Source organism: Oncorhynchus mykiss, chromosome 25 (genome assembly GCF_057628025.1).
Source record: "Oncorhynchus mykiss isolate SJ-2025 chromosome 25, ASM5762802v1, whole genome shotgun sequence".
Lineage (NCBI taxonomy): Eukaryota > Metazoa > Chordata > Actinopteri > Salmoniformes > Salmonidae > Oncorhynchus > Oncorhynchus mykiss.
This window is the reverse complement of record NC_143046.1, coordinates 36,267,501-36,287,330: the sequence shown is the minus strand read 5'-3', so window position 1 is coordinate 36,287,330 and position 19,830 is coordinate 36,267,501. Positions and strand designations below refer to the sequence as shown.

Sequence of the window (19,830 nt, the reverse complement as noted above, 5' to 3'; positions counted from 1 at the left end):
TTGTGCCCTGGTCCTATAAGAGCTCTTTGTCACGTCCCACAAGCCGGGTTGTGACAAAACTCATTCTTATGTTTAATAAATGTATCGTATAGTGTGTGTGTGGCAGGCTTGCAATGATGGCAAAAAACAACATTTGAGAGTGCGTTGACCCTGGTGCTAGAGGGGGTACTCAGCTGGAAGTTGAATGTTTGAAGGGGTATGGGACTATAAAAAGTTTGGGAACCACTGTACTAGACTATGTTGAGTCATACAAATGCGTAATAGAGCTTAATTTCACATTGTCATTCATTATGTGTAATGTTTTCAACCCCTTCCAGAGTTTTCAATTATTGAATAGTCATGGCCATATGGCTGCAATCACAAAACCCCATTGCTACAAATTACTCCAATTAGTATTTAATTAAATGTAATGACTGGGAATTGTCACGTTAATGAGAGAAAGAAGCACAGAACAGAATGTTTGTCTTTATTTCCCGTTTTTCTTCTCTCACTTTCTCTCAGCTGGAGGATGACATTGTGGCCCGTCCGAATTACTTCACCACGATGAAGAACTTTGCCCTGCAGCAGCCTTCTGAGGAGTGGATGATCTTGGAGTTCTCCCAGCTAGGCTTCATCGGTAAGCCTCGGCCCATGCCAAAATAGCTAGCAATAGTGCTACTGTTGACTGTGTGTGAGTTAACGAGCGATGACTCGGTGTGTCACCAAGGCAACGTTACAGAGCTACAGCCAGAAGAGCTAGCCCTACTAGCGCGCTGCTGTTGAGTGCCTATGTGTGGTAAAGAGCCATGTCACTAACATACTACAGCCAGAAGAACTAGCCTATAGTGCTCTAATACTGAATGTGTGAGTTAAAGATTTACAAATTAAGATTCTTACCAAGGCAGCCCCGAAATAGGGACTAACAATGAACCCCTAATTAGGACAATGATATTTGAACATAGGGCAAGACACTTAAACTTGAAAGCCGCTCGGCTATTCAAAGGCATAATCCTGAGTAATGGCAAAGGTAAGCTATTTTAGTCCGAAGGTTATGATCAAATCTACAGCTTGGCAGGAAAGTTGTTCCTAAGCTCCCTCCAACTCGTCAGAACTCAATTTAAAAGTACCCACTTTGAATTAAAGCCGGCAAAATTCATTGAAGCGTCAACCTCCATTTGACCTCTGCTGTAATTATACTGTCTAGAGTAATCAACTACTTATATCTTCCGAAATCTATCAGTGTTGGGTAGCTGGCATGTGAAAATACAGCACTTGAATGGGGCTGAAGTACATTTTAGAGTCAAGGCCACAGTCTCGGTTTGTGAGAGCAGTTCCAACATTCAAGTAAAGTGAGCTGGATGGGACAAAATGCGGCCAGAGCTTTTCAGTTGTCGCGTTATCTTCGGGGGAAGAAAATGGGGAACACATGGTGTGTTTTCGGGGCTTGTAGGGAGCTAGTTGATTTTGACCCAAAGTAAAGAGGTTTTGACAGCCAGCGCAGGGCCTGGTCCCAAGGTAAACTGAACCAAAGAATCCCCTAGTTGTTGTTTCTGCAGGGTTTGACATGGGCTATACACAAGCATTCTAACGACACACTCACTGTCAGCGTCAATCGTTTTTTTTTTTTTATGAAAATGAATAGCGACATCCTTACCACTCATCTATGATTGAAACAAAAATATGTCACCGATTGATTTGAAATTATGAGCGGAAAATACCCAAATAAACCCTTCTCTGATGGTGTGTTTTTGTCATGGGACTCATAATAGTCTGGCTGAAGCTGAATTCCACTTTCTTATGATTGTGGCCATTTGACATTTCTAACTTTTCCATTCAGACATCTAAGAGGGGGTCTGGTGACTCTCTGCTGATCAGTAAAGAACAAATGACAGCAGCCACTTAAAGGCCACCAAGCAGCCACAGCTGTCACACATACACCCAAGCCATTGTGTGCCTCTGTGTCATGTGTGTTCACACAAGTGACAACTGAGAGCATTTTTTTTTCTCTCTGAGAAATGGAATAGAAAAGTATTGGAAGAAGCGTCAGTGAAGTGATTGCCATGGACCAAGCATTATGAAGACACTACACTAATAGACGAGTGTCATCCAACAGTAACCCTTTACAAGGGTGACATTTACCAAAACCCTTTCTACACACACATATATATATATATATATACAGTGCCTTGCAAAAGTATTCGGCCCCCTTGAACTTTGCGACCTTTTGCCACATTTCAGGCTTCAAACATAAAGATATAAAACTGTATTTTTTTGTGAAGAATCAACAACAGTGGAACGACATTTATTGGATATTTCAAACTTTTTTAACAAATCAAAAACTGAAAAATTGGGCGTGCAAAATTATTCAGCCCCTTTAAGTTAATACTTTGTAGCGCCACCTTTTGTTGAGATTACAGCTGTAAGTCACTTGGGGTATGTCTCTATCAGTTTTGCACATCGAGAGACTGAATGTTTTTTCCCATACCTCCTTGCAAAATAGCTCGAGCTCAGTGAGGTTGGATGGAGAGCATTTGTGAATAGCAGTTTTCAGTTCTTTCCACAGATTCTCGATTGGATTCAGGTCTGGACTTTGACTTGGCCATTCTAACACCTGGATATGTTTATTTTTGAACCATTCCATTGTAGATTTTGCTTTATGTTTTGGATCATTGTCTTGTTGGAAGACAATTCTCTGTCCCAGTCTCAGGTCTTTTGCAGACTCCATCAGGTTTTCTTTCAGAATGGTCCTGTATTTGGCTCCATCCATCTTCCCATCAATTTTAACCATCTTCCCTGTCCCTGCTGAAGAAAAGCAGGCCCAAAACATGATGCTGCCACCACCATGTTTGACAGTGGGGATGGTGTGTTCAGAGTGATGAGCTGTGTTGCTTTTAAGCCAAACATAACGTTTTGCATTGTTGCCAAAAAGTTACATTTTGGTTTCATCTGACCAGAGCACCTTCTTCCACATGTTTGGTGTTTCTCCCAGGTGGCTTGTGGCAAACTTTAAACAACACTTTTTATGGATATCTTTAAGAAATGGCTTTCTTCTTGCCACTCTTCCATAAAGGCCAGATTTGTGCAATATTCGACTGATTGTTGTCCTATGGACAGAGTCTCCCACCTCAGCTGTAGATCTCTGCAGTTCATCCAGAGTGATCATGGGCCTCTTGGCTGCATCTCTGATCAGTCTTCTCCTTGTATGAGCTGAAAGTTTAGAGGGACGGCCAGGTCTTGGTAGATTTGCAGTGGTCTGATACTCCTTCCATTTCAATATTATTGCTTGCACAGTGCTCCTTGGGATGTTTAAAGCTTGGGAAATCTTTTTGTATCCAAATCCGGCTTTAAACTTCTTCACAACAGTATCTCGGACCTGCCTGGTGTGTTCATTGTTCTTCATGATGCTCTCTGCGCTTTTAACGGACCTCTGAGACTATCACAGTGCAGGTGCATTTATACGGAGACTTGATTACACACAGGTGGATTGTATTTATCATCATTAGTCATTTAGGTCAACATTGGATCATTCAGAGATCCTCACTGAACTTCTGGAGAGAGTTTGCTGCACTGAAAGTAAAGGGGCTGAATAATTTTGCACGCCCAATTTTTCAGTTTTTGATTTGTTAAAAAAGTTTGAAATATCCAATAAATGTCGTTCCACTTCATGATTGTGTCCCACTTGTTGTTGATTCTTCACAAAAAAATACAGTTTTATATCTTTATGTTTGAAGCCTGAAATGTGGCAAAAGGTTGCAAAGTTCAAGGGGGCCGAATACTTTCACAAGGCACTGTATATATATATATATATATATATATATACACACACAGAATCCCCCTCATGTACACACAATTACACTGCATGCAGCATGCTCCTTCCCATGAGCTTCTGCTGCTGCACTTTACTCTAATAGGTCCCTGAGCGCTGTTCGGGGCCCAGCTTAACCAGTGATTGATGCCCACTCTCCTCTCCCTCCACTCCATCTCTCCAGCCCCATCTCCCCCAGCAAAGACCTACCTCATTACTGGGCCCTGTCTATAGAGGCTGTCAAACAACATGTGTTGCATTCTCCCTCTAGCTATAGGACCAGTAGGATGTATAGGGACGAGGGAGTGATACTGATCTAAGGTCAGTTTTGTGCTTAAGGGTAAGCATGGGATTGGGGGAGGGCAAGCTGATCTGAGATATGTGCCCACTGGCAACATCTACCTATTGGGGAATAGTCTATTGGGAGGCCATTGACTAATAAAACAATACATTTAGGTGCAATATGTTGCTGCTGGTAGAATAAAAGTTGTCTCCAAGGACTATCTCCCATGGGGGGGTAAACAATGCTGAGATTGCTATTCACTTTCAATTGAGTAGAAATCTTTTTGAGATTGCTTGACGTGGGCCTTCTCCTATTCCACTTATCAAACATATAAAGTTAAAGCTTCTGACGGATAACGTAGCCACTGCTGTCACTCGCTGTGCTTATCTAAGCGTATTGAGTGCCTGTCAGTTTAGTGTGTGGATCCGATTCCAGGCTTCCCGTGGAGGAGATGGGGTTGAGGCGTCTCTTTCTTCCTGTTTCTGTCTTTCTCTTTCCCATCTCTCTCTCACCCCCATCTCTCTCACCTCCCTCTCCCATCTCTCTCTCGCTCTGCATCACCCCTATATCTCTCTCATCTTTCCCTCTCTCCTCTCTTTCTCCTTCCCCCTCTCATGGTCGTTGCGTGTAGCCTGGGACGGCGGGCCCAGTCCGACAACCGTGACTCAATGCTGCTCAGGCACACTCGCCCCGGAGTTTTGATAAGCAGACCGGCCTGGAGTTTTGATAAGCCGACCGGCTCGCATCTCCTGCCTGTCACAACGAGCACTTCACCGAATCACATCCGCTGGTCCGTCAACAGCATTGGTCACAGAAAAGACACCAACCTCGATTCTGCATTGCTTGTTTTCAGTCTGAGGACTAGGATAGAGGGAGCGGGGAAGAGAATGAGATCTAGATCTTGTTAAAAGTTGTCACCTTTTTAGAGATTTTAAACGGACGAGGTACAATTGTTAAAAGGAGGAATAGCCATGATACTCTCACATTTTTGCTTCTTCCTTTTCCCTGAAGATGAAGAAAGTAGACTAGACTAGATTTACCAAAAATCAACTCCCATTCTCATCATGCGCTATTACGCGGTCAGAGAGCTGCACAGCTTCTGTATTAGGCTTAGTCCAGTCAGCGTTTGTTGTCAAGGGGCTTTAAAACACAATTACATAACATAATTAGTCATCGTCGTGATGATAATGATCCGAGACAAACCATAACAATTTTCCCCCTCCTCATAGGATAAGCCATGCGGCGCTAAATACATAATTCCCAAAAAGCATTGGGGAGGCTTTGTGAGCAGTAATCCGATGGGCTGTGCTCTGACTTGGCTCTCTCAGGTGTTTTTAGGAGCTCTAGCTAGTGGTTAGCGACTGTTAGTGACTCTCTCCCTTCCGCTCTCATTAGCATTCTACAGCTAACCGGTCCGACAGGCCTAGCAGCGAGTGCAATCAGGGAGAATCAGGGGACAGCCATCTGAATGTGTGGATATGCATATGAGTGCAAGGAAATAGGGGGTAGAGAGAGAGAGAGAGAGAGAGAGGTCATGTCTTCCGGATGACTGAGCAGTGAACAGGACTAGAAGTGGATCCTGACGACTGAGACGGACAGGACAGGGTGTCTCACTCAGGGTGTTGATTCATGAAGATTAGTGAGGCAAAGGTGGGCGGGGTTAGATCTCGTTTGAATGAGTGAGGGGGGGAAAAGACTATCATCTGATAGAAAAGGATGGGAAAACACAGTATAAATGAAACAGATAGCTCTCAATAGCCTACAGAGATAAATAAAGATATGCATGGTCCAAGAAACTAGAACCTGATTCAATTCAAATAAAACGGAAGACGTAAAATTGTAATTTACTCCAAGTCTTATCTGCTGAAATATTACTTATTTTATAACAAATTACACATTTTATTAAAAATCATCCATCATCTTGAACGCGCTTCATGGCAAACAATCAATTATGATATCATTTTGCAGCACCTCTCGCCGCCACATGCACAAATTTTTATTAGCGCCCAAGGGATCATGTAGGGATGGAGAGAAATGGGATTTGTCAGTTTAATTTAGACTGCAGTGCTCAACAGTGGGTTTGGCAGTCCAGGGGTGCATCTCAATACTCGAGAGTGGCTTCCTCTCCTCATGTCCTCGCCTTCATCTGCACTAATTTGAAAGAACTGGACAGTTGAAAGTAAAGATCTGGATACCAGTCACCATATTGCTTTCAAATTAGTGCAGAAGGAAGAGAAAAGTAGGTCACTTAAGAGTATTACGATGCACCCCAAGTTCGGTACTTATTTATTATTCAGCAGTCAGCAATTCATAGCACATGTAAGCACCACATTGTTCTTACACTTAATCCACAGCAGCTTGTTGGTGACAAGGCCAGAGAAAAGCATCTCTCCTAAGTCAAAAATCCTAATATAATGCTATGTTTTCAGCCCAGAAGTAAATTCCACCTTTTGTATCCCTTCACGCAAACATTCTCCTGAGTCAGCATTCACTAGCATTACAGCCTTCACCTTTTCCCATGAGTTCATGTAATTTAGATGCATGACAACTAATGCAATACGGTTGTTATACACACACACATATACAGTGCATTCGGAGAGAATTCAGACCCCTTGACTTTTTCCTCATTTCTTTATTTTACAGCCTTATTCTGAATTTGATTAAATTGTTGTTTTTTCCCTCATGACAAAGCCATTTTTTTCCTGAAATATCACATTTACATAAGTATTCTGACCCTTTACTCAGTACTTTGTTGAAGTAACTTTGGCAGTGAATACAGACTCTTCTTGGGCATGACACTACAAGCTTGGCACACCTGTATTTGAGGAGTTTCTCCCGTTCATCTCTGCAGATCCTCTCAAGCTCTGTCAGGTTGGATTGGGAGTGTCACTGCACAGCTATTTCCAGGTCTCTCCAGACATGTTTGATTGCGTTCAAGTCTGGGCCAGTCAAGGTCATTCAGATAATTGTTCCGAAGCTACTCCTGCGTAGTCTTGGCTGTGTGCTTAGGGTTGTTGTCCTGTTGGAAGGTGAACCTTCAACCCAGTCTGAGGTCCTGAGCGCTCTAAAGAAAGTTTTCATCAAGGATCTCTCTCTACTTAGCTCTGTTCATCTTTCCCTCAGTCCTAACTAGTCTCCCAGTCCCTACCACTGATAAACATCCCACAGCATGATGCTGCCACAACCATGCTTCACCATAGGGATGGTATTGGCCAGGTGATGAGCTCTGCCTGGTTTCCTCCAGATGTGATGCTTGGCATTCAGGCCAAAGAGTTCAATCTTGGTTTCATCAGACCGGAGAATCTTGTTTATCATGGTCTGAGAGTCTTTTAGGTGCCTTTTGGCAAACTCATGTGCCTTTTATTGAGGAGTGGCTTCAGTCTGGCCAATCTACCATAAAGGCCTGATTGGTAAAGTGCTGCAGAGATGGTTGTCTTTCTGAAAGGTTCTTCCAACTCTACAGAGGAACTCTGGAACTCTGTCAGAGTGACCATCACCTCCCTGACCAAAGACCTTCTCCCCCGATTTCCCTCGGTTTGGCCGGGCAGCCAGCTCTAGGAAGAGTCTTGGTGGTCCCAAACTTCTTCCATTTAAGAATGATGGAGGCCACTGTGTTCTTTGGGATCTATTTTTTTGGTACCATTCCCTAGATGTATGCCTCGGCACAAGTCTCTGAGCTGCATGGACAATTCCTTCAACCTCATGACTTGGTTTTTGGTGACAGGTGTGTGCCTTTCCAAATCATGTTCAATCACTTGAATTTACCACAGGTGGACTCCAATTAGGTTGTAGAAACATCTAAAGGATGATCAATAGAAACCGGGTGCACCTGATCTCAATTTCGAATCTCATAGCAAAGGGTCTGAATACTTATGTAAATAATGTCATTTTATTTTTTTATATACACCGCTCAAAAAAATAAAGGGAACACTTAAACAACACAATGTAACTCCAAGTCAATCACACTTCTGTGAAATCGAACTGTCCACTTAGGAAGCAACACTGATTGACAATCAATTTCACATGCTGTTGTGCAAATGGAATAGACAACAGGTGGAAATGATAGGCAATTAGCAAGACACCCCCAATAAAGGAGTGGTTCTGCAGGTGGTGACCATAGACCACTTCTCAGTTCCTATGCCTCCTGGCTGATGTTTTGGTCACTTTTGAATGCTGGCGGTGCTTTCACTCTAGTGGTAGCATGAGACGGAGTCTACAACCCACACAAGTGGCTCAGGTAGTGCAGCTCATCCAGGATGGCACATCAATGCGAGCTGTGGCAAGGTTTGCTTTGTCTGTCAGCGTAGTGTCCAGAGCATGGAGGCGCTACCAGGAGACAGGCCAGTACATCAGGAGATGTGGAGGAGGCCGTAGGAGGGCAACAACCCAGCAGCAGGACCACTACCTACGCCTTTGTGCAAGGAGGAGCAGGAGGAGCACTGCCAGAGCCCTGCAAAATGACCTCCAGCAGGCCACAAATGTGCATGTGTCTGCTCAAACGGTCAGAAACAGACTCCATGAGGGTGGTATGAGGGCCCGACGTCCACAGGTGGGGGTTGTGCTTACAGCCCAACACCGTGCAGGACGTTTGGCATTTGCCAGAGAACACCAAGATTGGCAAATTTGCCACTGGCGCCCTGTGCTCTTCACAGATGAAAGCAGGTTCCCACTGAGCACATGTGACAGATGTGACGCTCTTGAGACGCCGTGGAGAATGTTCTGCTGCTTGCAAAATCCTCCAGCATGACTGGTTTGGCGGTGGGTCAGTCATGGTGTGGGGTGGCATTTCTTTGGGGGGGCCGCACAGCCCTCCATGTGCTCGCCAGAGGTAGCCTGACTGCCATTAGGTACCGAGATGAGATCCTCAGACACCTTGTGAGACCATATGCTGGTGCAGTTGTCCCTGGGTTCCTCCTAATGCAAGACAATGCTAGACCTCATGTGGCTGGAGTGTGTCAGCAGTTCCTGCAAGAGGAAGGCATTGATGCTATGGACTGGCCAGACCTGTTCCCCAGACCTGAATCCAATAGAACACATCTGGGACATCATGTCTCGCTCCATCCACCAACGCCACGTTGCACCACAGACTGTCCGGGAGTTGGCGGATGCTTTAGTCCAGGTCTGGGAGGAGATCCCTCAGGAGACCATCCGCCACCTCATCAGGAGCATGCCCAGGCATTGTAGGGAGGTCATACAGGCACGTGGAGGCCACACACACTACTGAGCCTCATTTTGACTTGTTTTAAGGACATTACATCAAAGTTGGATCAGCCTGTAGTGTGGTTTTCCACTTTCATTTTGAGTGTGACTCCAAATCCAGACCTCCATGGGTTGATACATTTGATTTCCATTGATAATTGTTGTGTGATTTTGTTGTTAGCACATTCAACTATGTAAAGAAAAAAGTATTTAATAAGAATATTTCATTCATTCAGATCTAGGATGTGTTATTTTAGTGTTCCCTTTCTTTTTTTGAGCAGTGTATTTGCAAAATATTCTAAAAACCTTTTTTTCTTTGTCATTATAGGGTATTGTGTGTAGATTGATGAGGGGAGAAACAATTTTAGAATAAGGCTGTAACATAACAAAATGTGTAAAAAGTAAAGGGGTCTGAATTATTTCCGAATGCATTGTACATTGTCTTGACTGACCACGAGAATCCATATATGTCAGATCAGGTTTACAAGGAATAACTTCAAATATACCCCCTTTCATCCGTAGAAGGGGGGGGGGGGGAAGAACTAGTGGAGTTGACACTCACGTCCTGTAGTAAATCAAGGGAGAAGATCCAGGTCTGTGCTCTCCTAATTCACCAAAGGAGTGTGCTTTGTCTCAACAGACCTTTTCCCGCTGAAACTATAACATATTCAAAAGCGAATACTGGAACAATATTTTGAACATAGAACTGGGGAATGGTCAGAGGCGATCTACAGAACACTAATATAATTGTGTTTATTTTGTGATGTTATAAAGGAAATACTGTAACTTGGAAAGTATACCCACTACAAACAGTACCAGTCAAAAGTTTGGATACACCTACTCATTCAAAGGTTTTTCTTTATTTTTACTAGTTCTACATTGTACTAGTTCTACATTGTAGAATGATAGTGAAGACATGAAAACTATGAAATAACACATATGGCATCATGTAGTAACCCAAAAAGTGTTAGTGTTTAAAAAAACATTTATTTGCAGCCCAAAAAAATGCTTCACAGAGTTCAAGTAACAGACATGTCTCAACATCAACTGTTCAGAGGAGACCGCATGAATCAGGCCTTCATGGTCGAATTGCTGCAAAGAAAACACTGCTAAATGACACCAATAATAAGAAGAGACTTGCTTGGGTCAAGAAACACGAGAAATGGACATTAGACCGGTGGAACTCTGTCCTTTTGTCTGATGAGTCCAAATTTGACATTTTTTGTTCCAACCTCTGTGTCTTTGTGAGACGCAGAGTAGGTGAACGGATGATCTTTGCATGTGTGGTTCCCACCGTGAAGCATGGAGCAGGTGGTGTGATGGTGTCGGGGTGCTTTGTCAGTGATTTATTTAGAATTCAAAGCCCACTTAATCAGCATGGCTACCACAGCATTCTGCAGTGATACGCCATCCCATCTGGTTTGCACTTAGTGGGACTATCATTTGTTTTTCAACAGGACAATGACCCAACACACCTCCATTTGACCAAGAAGGAGAGTGATGGAGTGCTGCATCAGATGACCTGGCCTCCACAATCACCCAACCTCAACCCAATTGAGATGGTTTGGGATGAGTTGAACCGCAGATTGACAGAAAAGCAGCCAACAAGTGCTCAGCATATGTGGGAACTCCTTCAAGACTGTTGGAAGATTATTCCAGGTGAAGCTGGTTGAGAGAATGCCAGAAGTGTGCAAAGCTGTCATCAAGGCTACTTTGAAGAATCTAAAATCAAAAATATATTGTGGCTTACAGCAGGTTAGCCACCAGGGAGAGACTCGTCGAGGCCTGGTGACAGACGGAGTCTACATCATGTGGCGATGGCTCCCTCTGCTGGACGTGCCAGGTCTCGACTGGCCCTCCGGCCAGGACTAATTGGGGTTGATTGTGGTTGGTGAGTAATCAAGGGGACTGATTGCTCAGTAGCTGGACGAGTCCCATAAAGCTGCCAGAAGGGCAGCACACGGGGGTGGGGACTGGGGGAAGAGAGGTTACTCCCGTATAGTCGTGCTCGACCCAGCGATAACGGAGGGAACTTGGATACAGAAAGACTCCTGAGTCCAGAAGACGGTATCCCGGATGAGACCTATTCTTTTATTTTTGTTTGTTATTTAATAAACACCCTTGAAACCGGGCTAATTGTTACGGTTTTCTTGCGGTGAAGGAGAGGAGGACCAAAATGCAGCGTGGTTATTTTGATTCATCTTTAATAAAAGATAAACACGAACAATACAAAACAAGAAACGTGCCGTGAAAACCTAAACAGCCTATCTGGTGCAAACTAACACAGAGACAGGAACAATCACCCACGAAACACTCAAAGAATATGGCTGCCTAAATATGGTTCCCAACCAGAGACAACGATAAACACCTGCCTCTGATTGAGAACCACTCCAGACAGCCATAGACTATTCTAGATAACCCCACTATACCACAATCCCAATACCTACAAAAACCCCAAGACAAAACATACCACATAATAAACCCATGTCACACCCTGGCCTGACCAAAATAATAAAGAAAACACAAAATACTAAGACTAGGGCGTGGCAGAACCCCCGCCCCCCCCCCAAGGTGCCGACTCCCGGCCGCACACCTAAACCCATAGGGGAGGGTCCGGGTGGGCGTCTGTCCACGGTGGCGGCTCCGGCGCGGGACGTGGACCCCACTCCAACAAAGTCTTAGTCCACTTGCATCGCGTCCTTTGATTGGCGACCCTCGCCGCCGACCTTGGCCTAGTAACCCTCACCATGGGCCCCACTGGACTGAGGGGCAGCTCGGGACTGAGGGGCAGCTCGGGACTGAGGGGCAGTTCGGGACTGAGGGGAAGCTCGGGACTGAGGGGAAGCTCGGGACTGAGAGGAAGCTCAGGCAGGTAGATGGCTCTGGCAGATCCTGGCTGGCTGGTGGTTCTGGCGGATCCTGGCTGACTGGCGGTTCCGGCAGATACTGGCTGACTGGCGGATCCTGGCTGAATGGCGGATCCTGGCTGACTGGCGGATCCTGGCGGATCTGGCGGATCCTGGCAGACTGGCGGATCTGGCGGATCCTGGCTGACTGGCGGCTCTGACGGATCCTGGCTGACTGGCGGATCCTGGCTGACTGGCAGCTCTGGCGGATCCTGGCTGACTGGCGGCTCTGGCTGCTCCATGCAGACTGGCGGCTCTGGCTGCTCCATGCAGACTGGCGGCTCTGGCTGCTCCATGCAGACTGGCGGCTCTGGCTGCTCCATGCAGACTGGCGGCTCTGGCTGCTCCATGCAGACTGGCGGCTCTGGCTGCTCCATGCAGACTGGCGGCTCTGGCTGCTCCATGCAGACTGGCGGCTCTGGCTGCTCCATGCAGACTGGCGGCTCTGGCTGCTCCATGCAGACTGGCGGCTCTGGCTGCTCCATGCAGACTGGCGGCCCTGGCTGCTCCATGCAGACTGGCAGCCCTGGCTGCTCCATGCAGACTGGCAGCCCTGGCTGCTCCATGCAGACTGGCAGCTCTGGCTGCTCCATGCAGACTGGCAGCTCTGGCAGCTCCATGCAGACTGGCAGCTCTGGCAGCTCCATGCAGCGCTGGACAGGCGGGAGACTCCGGCAGCGCTGAACAGGCATTAGACTCCGGCAGCGCTGAACAGGCGGGAGACTCCGGCAGCGCTGTAGAGGAGGAAGGCTCTAGCAGCGCTGGACAGGCGAGGCGCACTGTAGGCCTGATGCGTGGTGCTGGCACTGGTGGTACTGGGCCGAGTTCACGCACAGGAAGCCTGGTGCGGGAAGCTGCCACCGGAGGGCTGGTGCGTTGAGGTGGTACTGGATAGACCGGACCGTGCAGGCGCACTGGAGCTCTTGAGCACCGAGCCTGCCCAACTTTACCTGGCTCGATGCCCACTCTAGCCCGGCCGATACGAGGAGCTGGAATGTACCGCACCGGGCTATGCACCCGCACTGGAGACACCGTGCGCTCCACAGCATAACATGGTGCCTGCCCGGTCTCTCTAGCCCCCCGGTAAGCACAGGAAGTTGGCGTAGGTCTCCTACCTTGTGTCGCCATACTCCCTGTGAGCCCCCCCCCCCCAATAAATTTTTGGGGCTGACTCCCGGGCTTTCTTGCCAACCGTGTTCCCTCGTATCGCCGGCTCCTCTCTCCGGCTGCCTCTGCTCTCCTAAGTGCCTCCACCTGTTCCCATGGGAGGCAATCTCTTCCAGCCAGTATTTCCTCCCAAGTGTAACAACCCTTGCCGTCCAAAACGTCTTCCCATGTCCATTCCTCCTTTCGCTGCTCCTGCTGCCGCTGCCTGTCACCACGCCGCTTGGTCCTGTTGTGGTGGGTGAGTCTGTTACGGTTTTCTTGCGGTGAAGGAGAGGAGGACCAAAATGCAGCGTGGTTATTTTGATTAATCTTTAATAAAATATAAACACAAACAATACAAAGCAAGAAACGTGCAGTGAAAACCTAAACTGCCTATCTGGTGCAAACTAACACAGAGACAGGAACAATCACCCATGAAACACTCAAAGAATATGGCTGCCTAAATATGGTTCCCAATCAGAGACAACGATAAACACCTGCCTCTGATTGAGAACCACTCCAGACAGCCATAGACTATTCTAGATAACCCCACTATACCACAATCCCAATACCTACAAAAACCCCAAGACAAAACACACCACATAAAGTGCCTTGCGAAAGTATTCGGCCCCCTTGAACTTTGCGACCTTTTGCCACATTTCAGGCTTCAAACATAAAGATATAAAACTGTATTTTTTAGTGAAGAATCAACAACGAGTGGGACACAATCATGAAGTGGAACGACATTTATTGGATATTTCAAACTTTATTAACAAATCAAAAACTGAAAAATTGGGCGTGCAAAATTATTCAGCCCCTTTACTTTCAGTGCAGCAAACTCTCTCCAGAAGTTCAGTGAGGATCTCTGAATGATCCAATGTTGACCTAAATGACTAATGATGATAAATACAATCCACCTGCGTGTAATCAAGTCTCCGTATAAATGCACCTGCACTGTGATAGTCTCAGAGGTCCGTTAAAAGCGCAGAGAGCATCATGAAGAACAAGGAACACACCAGGCAGGTCCGAGATACTGTTGTGAAGAAGTTTAAAGTCGGATTTGGATACAAAAAGATTTCCCAAGCTTTAAACATCCCAAGGAGCACTGTGCAAGCGATAATATTGAAATGGAAGGAGTATCAGACCACTGCAAATCTACCAAGACCTGGCCGTCCCTCTAAACTTTCAGCTCATACAAGGAGAAGACTGGTCAGAGATGCAGCCAAGAGGCCCATGATCACTCTGGATGAACTGCAGAGATCTACAGCTGAGGTGGGAGACTGTCCATAGGACAACAATCAGTCGTATATTGCACAAATCTGGCCTTAATGGAAGAGTGGCAAGAAGAAAGCCATTTCTTAAAGATATCCATAAAAAGTGTGCCACAGTTTGCCACAAGCCACCTGGGAGACACACCAAACATGTGGAAGAAGGTGCTCTGGTCAGATGAAACCAAAATTGAACTTTTTGGCAACAATGCAAAACGTTATGTTTGGCGTAAAAGCAACAGATGGTTAAAATTGATGGGAAGATGGATGGAGCCAAATACAGGACCATTCTGGAAGAAAACCTGATGGAGTCTGCAAAAGACCTGAGACTGGGACGGAGATTTGTCTTCCAAAAAGACAATGATCCAAAACATAAAGCAAAATCTACAATGGAATGGTTCAAAAATAAACATATCCAGGTGTTAGAATGGCCAAGTCAAAGTCCAGACCTGAATCCAATCGAGAATCTGTGGAAAGAACTGAAAACTGCTGTTCACAAATGCTCTCCATCCAACCTCACTGAGCTCGAGCTGTTTTGCAAGGAGGAATGGGAAAACATTTCAGTGTCTCGATGTGCAAAACTGATAGAGACATACCCCAAGCGACTTACAGCTGTAATCGCAGCAAAAGGTGACGCTACAAAGTATTAAGTTAAGGGGGCTGAATAATTTTGCACGCCCAATTTTTCAGTTTCTGATTTGTTAAAAAAGTTTGAAATATCCAGTATATCCAACATGATTGTGTCCCACTTGTTGTTGATTCTTCACAAAAAAATACAGTTTTATATCTTTATGTTTGAAGCCTGAAATGTGGCAAAAGGTCGCAAAGTTCAAGGGGGCCGAATACTTTCGCAAGGCACTGTAATAAACCCATGTCACACCCTGGCCTGACCAAAATAATAAAGAAAACACAAAATATTAAGACCAGGGCGTGACACTAATACAATTCTGTCCGTGTCTGATCTGTGTAAACGTCTTGACCAAACCCCCTAGTCTGACAATATTTTGATTTGTTTAACTCCTTTTTGGTTACTACATGATTCCATGTCTGTTTTTTCATTGTTTTCATGTCTTCACTATTACGAAAATGGTCAAAATAAAGAAAAACCCTTACAAGAGTAGATGTGTCCAAACTTTTGACTGGTACTGTAGATGACGTTTCCATGCTATGGGTTGTTCATGTAATATGAACAATTATTGAAGTGTTTTTGTTAAGAGAGGGATGTGATTTGAGAAGTTATAAGAGATACTTGTTTTGCGAAACTTTGCATGGAGTAATCACCGCCCCGACGTGAAGTCAGGGAGCGTGCTAGCCTGCCGTAACCACCCCTTTCGAGCAAAAGGAATGAATGATGGGTTAAGAAATTAACACATTATACCAGGAAAGTGTGAAGCTGCTGATGCATGTTTTTAAAATGGTCTGAACTTTGAATTTCAACACGAGGTGGAGACGATAAACTCACCTCCCGGACAATCACTGGTACGGCTGATTAGCTGTGCTAAGTAAAGCATATTCGAAAGTGAATTAAGTAGGACCATCCTGTTACTCTGCTCAAACCATCGTATTACGCTACTCATCACCCCACTGGGGAACCATTGATATGGCTGGCTATCCTATCTTCAAAGAAGCATCTTCAGGAGTGAATGGAAGGGAAATCAATTCTGTAGTTCTGTTCAGGACGACATGACAATGCATCGGATACCGGACAACTACAAAGGAGGACAACAGTAGAAGAGTTGTTGAAACCATTTTGGACAATCAGAGCCTTACAATCGTGCCACGAAAGGGCCCTTTCCAAGGCTGCCCCGTTCACCGAGAGATCCTCGGCAAACCCAGGCATATGTAAATACATTCATTCATGATTTATTGCTCAAAACGGGCGATGGTTTGTGTGCAAAATATATCGTTATTGTAGGTGAGAATAGTTTCTGAATGTGGCAATTGTATGTGTCTCTGTCCCTCTCTCTCCCTTGCCATCTCTTGTTTAACAAGCATCCATGTTGTTTTCATTCCGCCTGGGACCTGTTCTCAGTGTGTGTGTGTTTATTCTGTGTTCCCATTTAATTAGCAAGTAAATAAATAAACAAATTTGTGTAGTACTGAATCATAAATAAGGCTCAGGTTTTTTGCAGGTGCAAGGAGGTTACGACTGTTCAGAATGGTGATATGATACGAGTTTATGATGAATAAGTTGACTGTTTATAGATGTGATAGGTAAAGACCTTTTTTAAAGTTTAATTTAAAGTATCACTCTCGTGGTGCCCCAGATCCTAATGAGTTGATTGTTGCATGATTCATTTAATTGGGTAACAATTAAAGATAGTTAATTAGATAATTAGACAGTCTTCAGATTAATGTTAAAGACAATTAATGAATGTTAAAGACAAGCCACGTCACACACACACACACACACTAAAAGAAAGCCTACTACATAGGGCACCCTCGTCTAATTACACATCACCCCTTGTTATAGTTGAGAAGCCCATCAAGGCCATGATTGGTGAATCACTGATCCATTTCCAGCTCTTTGTCTGTTGGCAATGTTAGGGACACCCCCACACAAACACACAAACAGTACTTTTAACATGGCGTTTCAACTTACATATTTGACGTACATGATTACTTTGTGTGCTTATTTATACAGTAACTATGTCCTGGGATTTGAGCTCACTAATTTGTCTAAAACATCCCAATGCCGACAAAACAAAATAGGCAAGACAAGGTGGGATAATTATTTGGGGCCAATTGCGGTGGAAATGTTTTTATACACAAACATTGATATAAAACCCATCCTATTGCTGGAAACTTGGAGTCACACAATTTTGTATTTTGTTTTATTATCACCACGATGTGGAAAAGCATGCAGAGTTTATAGGCACATGAAATACGTTTTGATGAGCTTTGTAACTTATTTCATAACTAAATAATTGATGGCGGTTAAGTGCTCAGCGATGCGCTTCATGCAGATTTCCACTAAATATCAAGGGTAAGCTACTATTTTAATAATGCTGGTGATATGATGATCAGTGCTTGGCTGACAATGATCAAATATAAATTATCTGTCTGTTATCCATACATTATGATATAACCGTGCCAAAACCAGATTGGGCAAGTTTTGTCACGTTCTGACCTTTATTTCCGTTGTTTTGTATTTATTTAGTATGGTCAGGGCGTGAGTTGGGTGGGCAGTCTATGTTTGTTTTTCTATGTTTTGGGGCATTTCTATGTTTTCGGCCTAGTATGGTTCTCAATCAGAGGCAGGTGTCATTAGTTGTCTCTGATTGAGAATCATACTTAGGTAGCCTGGGTTGCACTGTTTGTTTGTGGGTGATTGTCTATGTTGATGGCTTGTTTCAGCACAGTCCATATGATTGGCTTCACGGTTGTTATTTTGTTTACTGGTTTTGTATAGTTTTCAGTGTTCACTACTTTCTTTATTAAAGATTGACCATGGACACTTACCACGCCGCGTATTGGTCCTCAGATCCATCTCGCCTCTCCTCTTCGGATGAAGAGGAGGACGGCCGTGACAAGTTTGCTATATTACCGCAAAAGAAAGCCATCGGTAGAGTTGAAAATGTGATGGAAACCCATTTAACTTTAAAAAAATAATAATAATATATTTGATACATTTTTTAATTGAACCACAAAAGTAATTTGTATTTGCGCTATGTCATCACATACAGCTTTTTATCCACAACAAGTCCGTTTGATGGGAACACCCCTATGGTGGGAAAATGTGGATGTTGTTTTTATGTAGATTTGAGGATATTTGCATGAAAATCTGTTGCCAATTGGACGGAAACTTGTTCTACACTTTGCACATCAAAGTGAATTTCGGCTCACTTAAAAATACACTCAAGAAAAACGTTTTTATTTATCATAGTGATGAGTAACATTAAAACAGAATAATAATCCCCACCTACATTAGACAACTGTACTGAACCTTCAAATTGCTGAAATAAGTCATGTTAGATAAACTGATAACTAGAATAGCAGTGCAGATATGTATTATAGATATTGAATGTGTAGGGGACGTATGAGAATGCTACAGACTTTATGGTGCAACAGAAAGATCCACGCAATCCAAATCCAGAGGTTGTGAGTTCATATCCTTTTTATTTAGTTTATTTTACCTTTATTTAAACAAGGCAAGTCAGTTAGAACAAATTCTTATATTGACGGCCTAGGAACAGTGGGTTAATAACTGCCTCGTTCAGGGGCAGACCGACAGATTTTTACCTTTCGGTTACTAGTCCAATGCTCGAACCACTAGGCTACCTGCCGTCCCGAAAAGTAAGTACTAAGTGATGTCAAATGCATACATACGGTCACTGGTTTTACCAGATTATTGCAGAACATAGTCCCACTTACCTTAAAAACCCCCCATAAAATGTCATTACTTTACTTATAATGGTTTGGGTCACCTGGGACCATCATGCGATGTCCTAACGACTGTCCCAAGAATGTCTTGAAGATGTCCTCACATGGTCATCAACGACGTCCTGCTAACTTACAGGGAACTAGACAAAGTTCCCCGATTGAATGTTCCCATCACACAACTTACTAATGACTAGTAAAAGGAAGGTCCTGAGAAAACCCTTAAAACGGTCTTGACATGGTCCTCAGTGACGTCCTGGTAACTTACAGGGAACTACACAAAGGTACCCCAGAGAACGTTCACAGGGTTTCGGGTCACCACATATCCAGATTGGATGCATTTAAGTTTCATTCGTTTGTATTCATGAAGCTTCCCGTGTCGGCCCAGTTGACCAAGAAGGAACAAAGCCATTTCAAGGAGGTCCGATAGTTTTTTCCGTCTGCTGTAGCGCCGTAGAAAACTCTGATTTCTCCGCAATTTAGGTAAACTAATGACAACACCAACTACAGTGTGTGAGTGTGTGTATATACACTGCTCAAAAAAATAAAGGGAACACTTAAACAACACAATGTAACTCCAAGTCAATCACACTTCTGTGAAATCAAACTGTCCACCTAGGAAGCAACACTGATTGACAATAAATTTCACATGCTGTTGTGCAAATGGAATAGACAACAGGTGGAAATTATAGGCATTTAGCAAGACACCCCCAATAAAGGAGTGGTTCTGCAGGTGGGACCACAGATCACTTCTCAGTTCCTATGCTTCCTGGCTGATGTTTTGGTCACTTTTGAATGCTGGCGGGCGGTGCTTTCACTCTAGTGGTAACATGAGACGGAGTCTACAACCCACACAACTGGCTC

At 44.5% G+C, this 19,830-nt stretch overlaps 1 protein-coding gene across 1 annotated transcript in view; it reads left to right on the top strand.

The window, feature by feature from the left end:
* LOC110505105 (alpha-1,3-mannosyl-glycoprotein 4-beta-N-acetylglucosaminyltransferase B) overlaps positions 1-19,830 on the top strand; it is a 232,126-nt gene that overhangs the window by 166,622 nt on the left and 45,674 nt on the right. Inside the window, exon 8 of the mRNA XM_036969826.2 lies at positions 502-616. Within this exon, the coding sequence (XP_036825721.2) occupies positions 502-616 (115 nt within the window). The remainder of the gene's footprint in view (positions 1-501; positions 617-19,830) is intronic.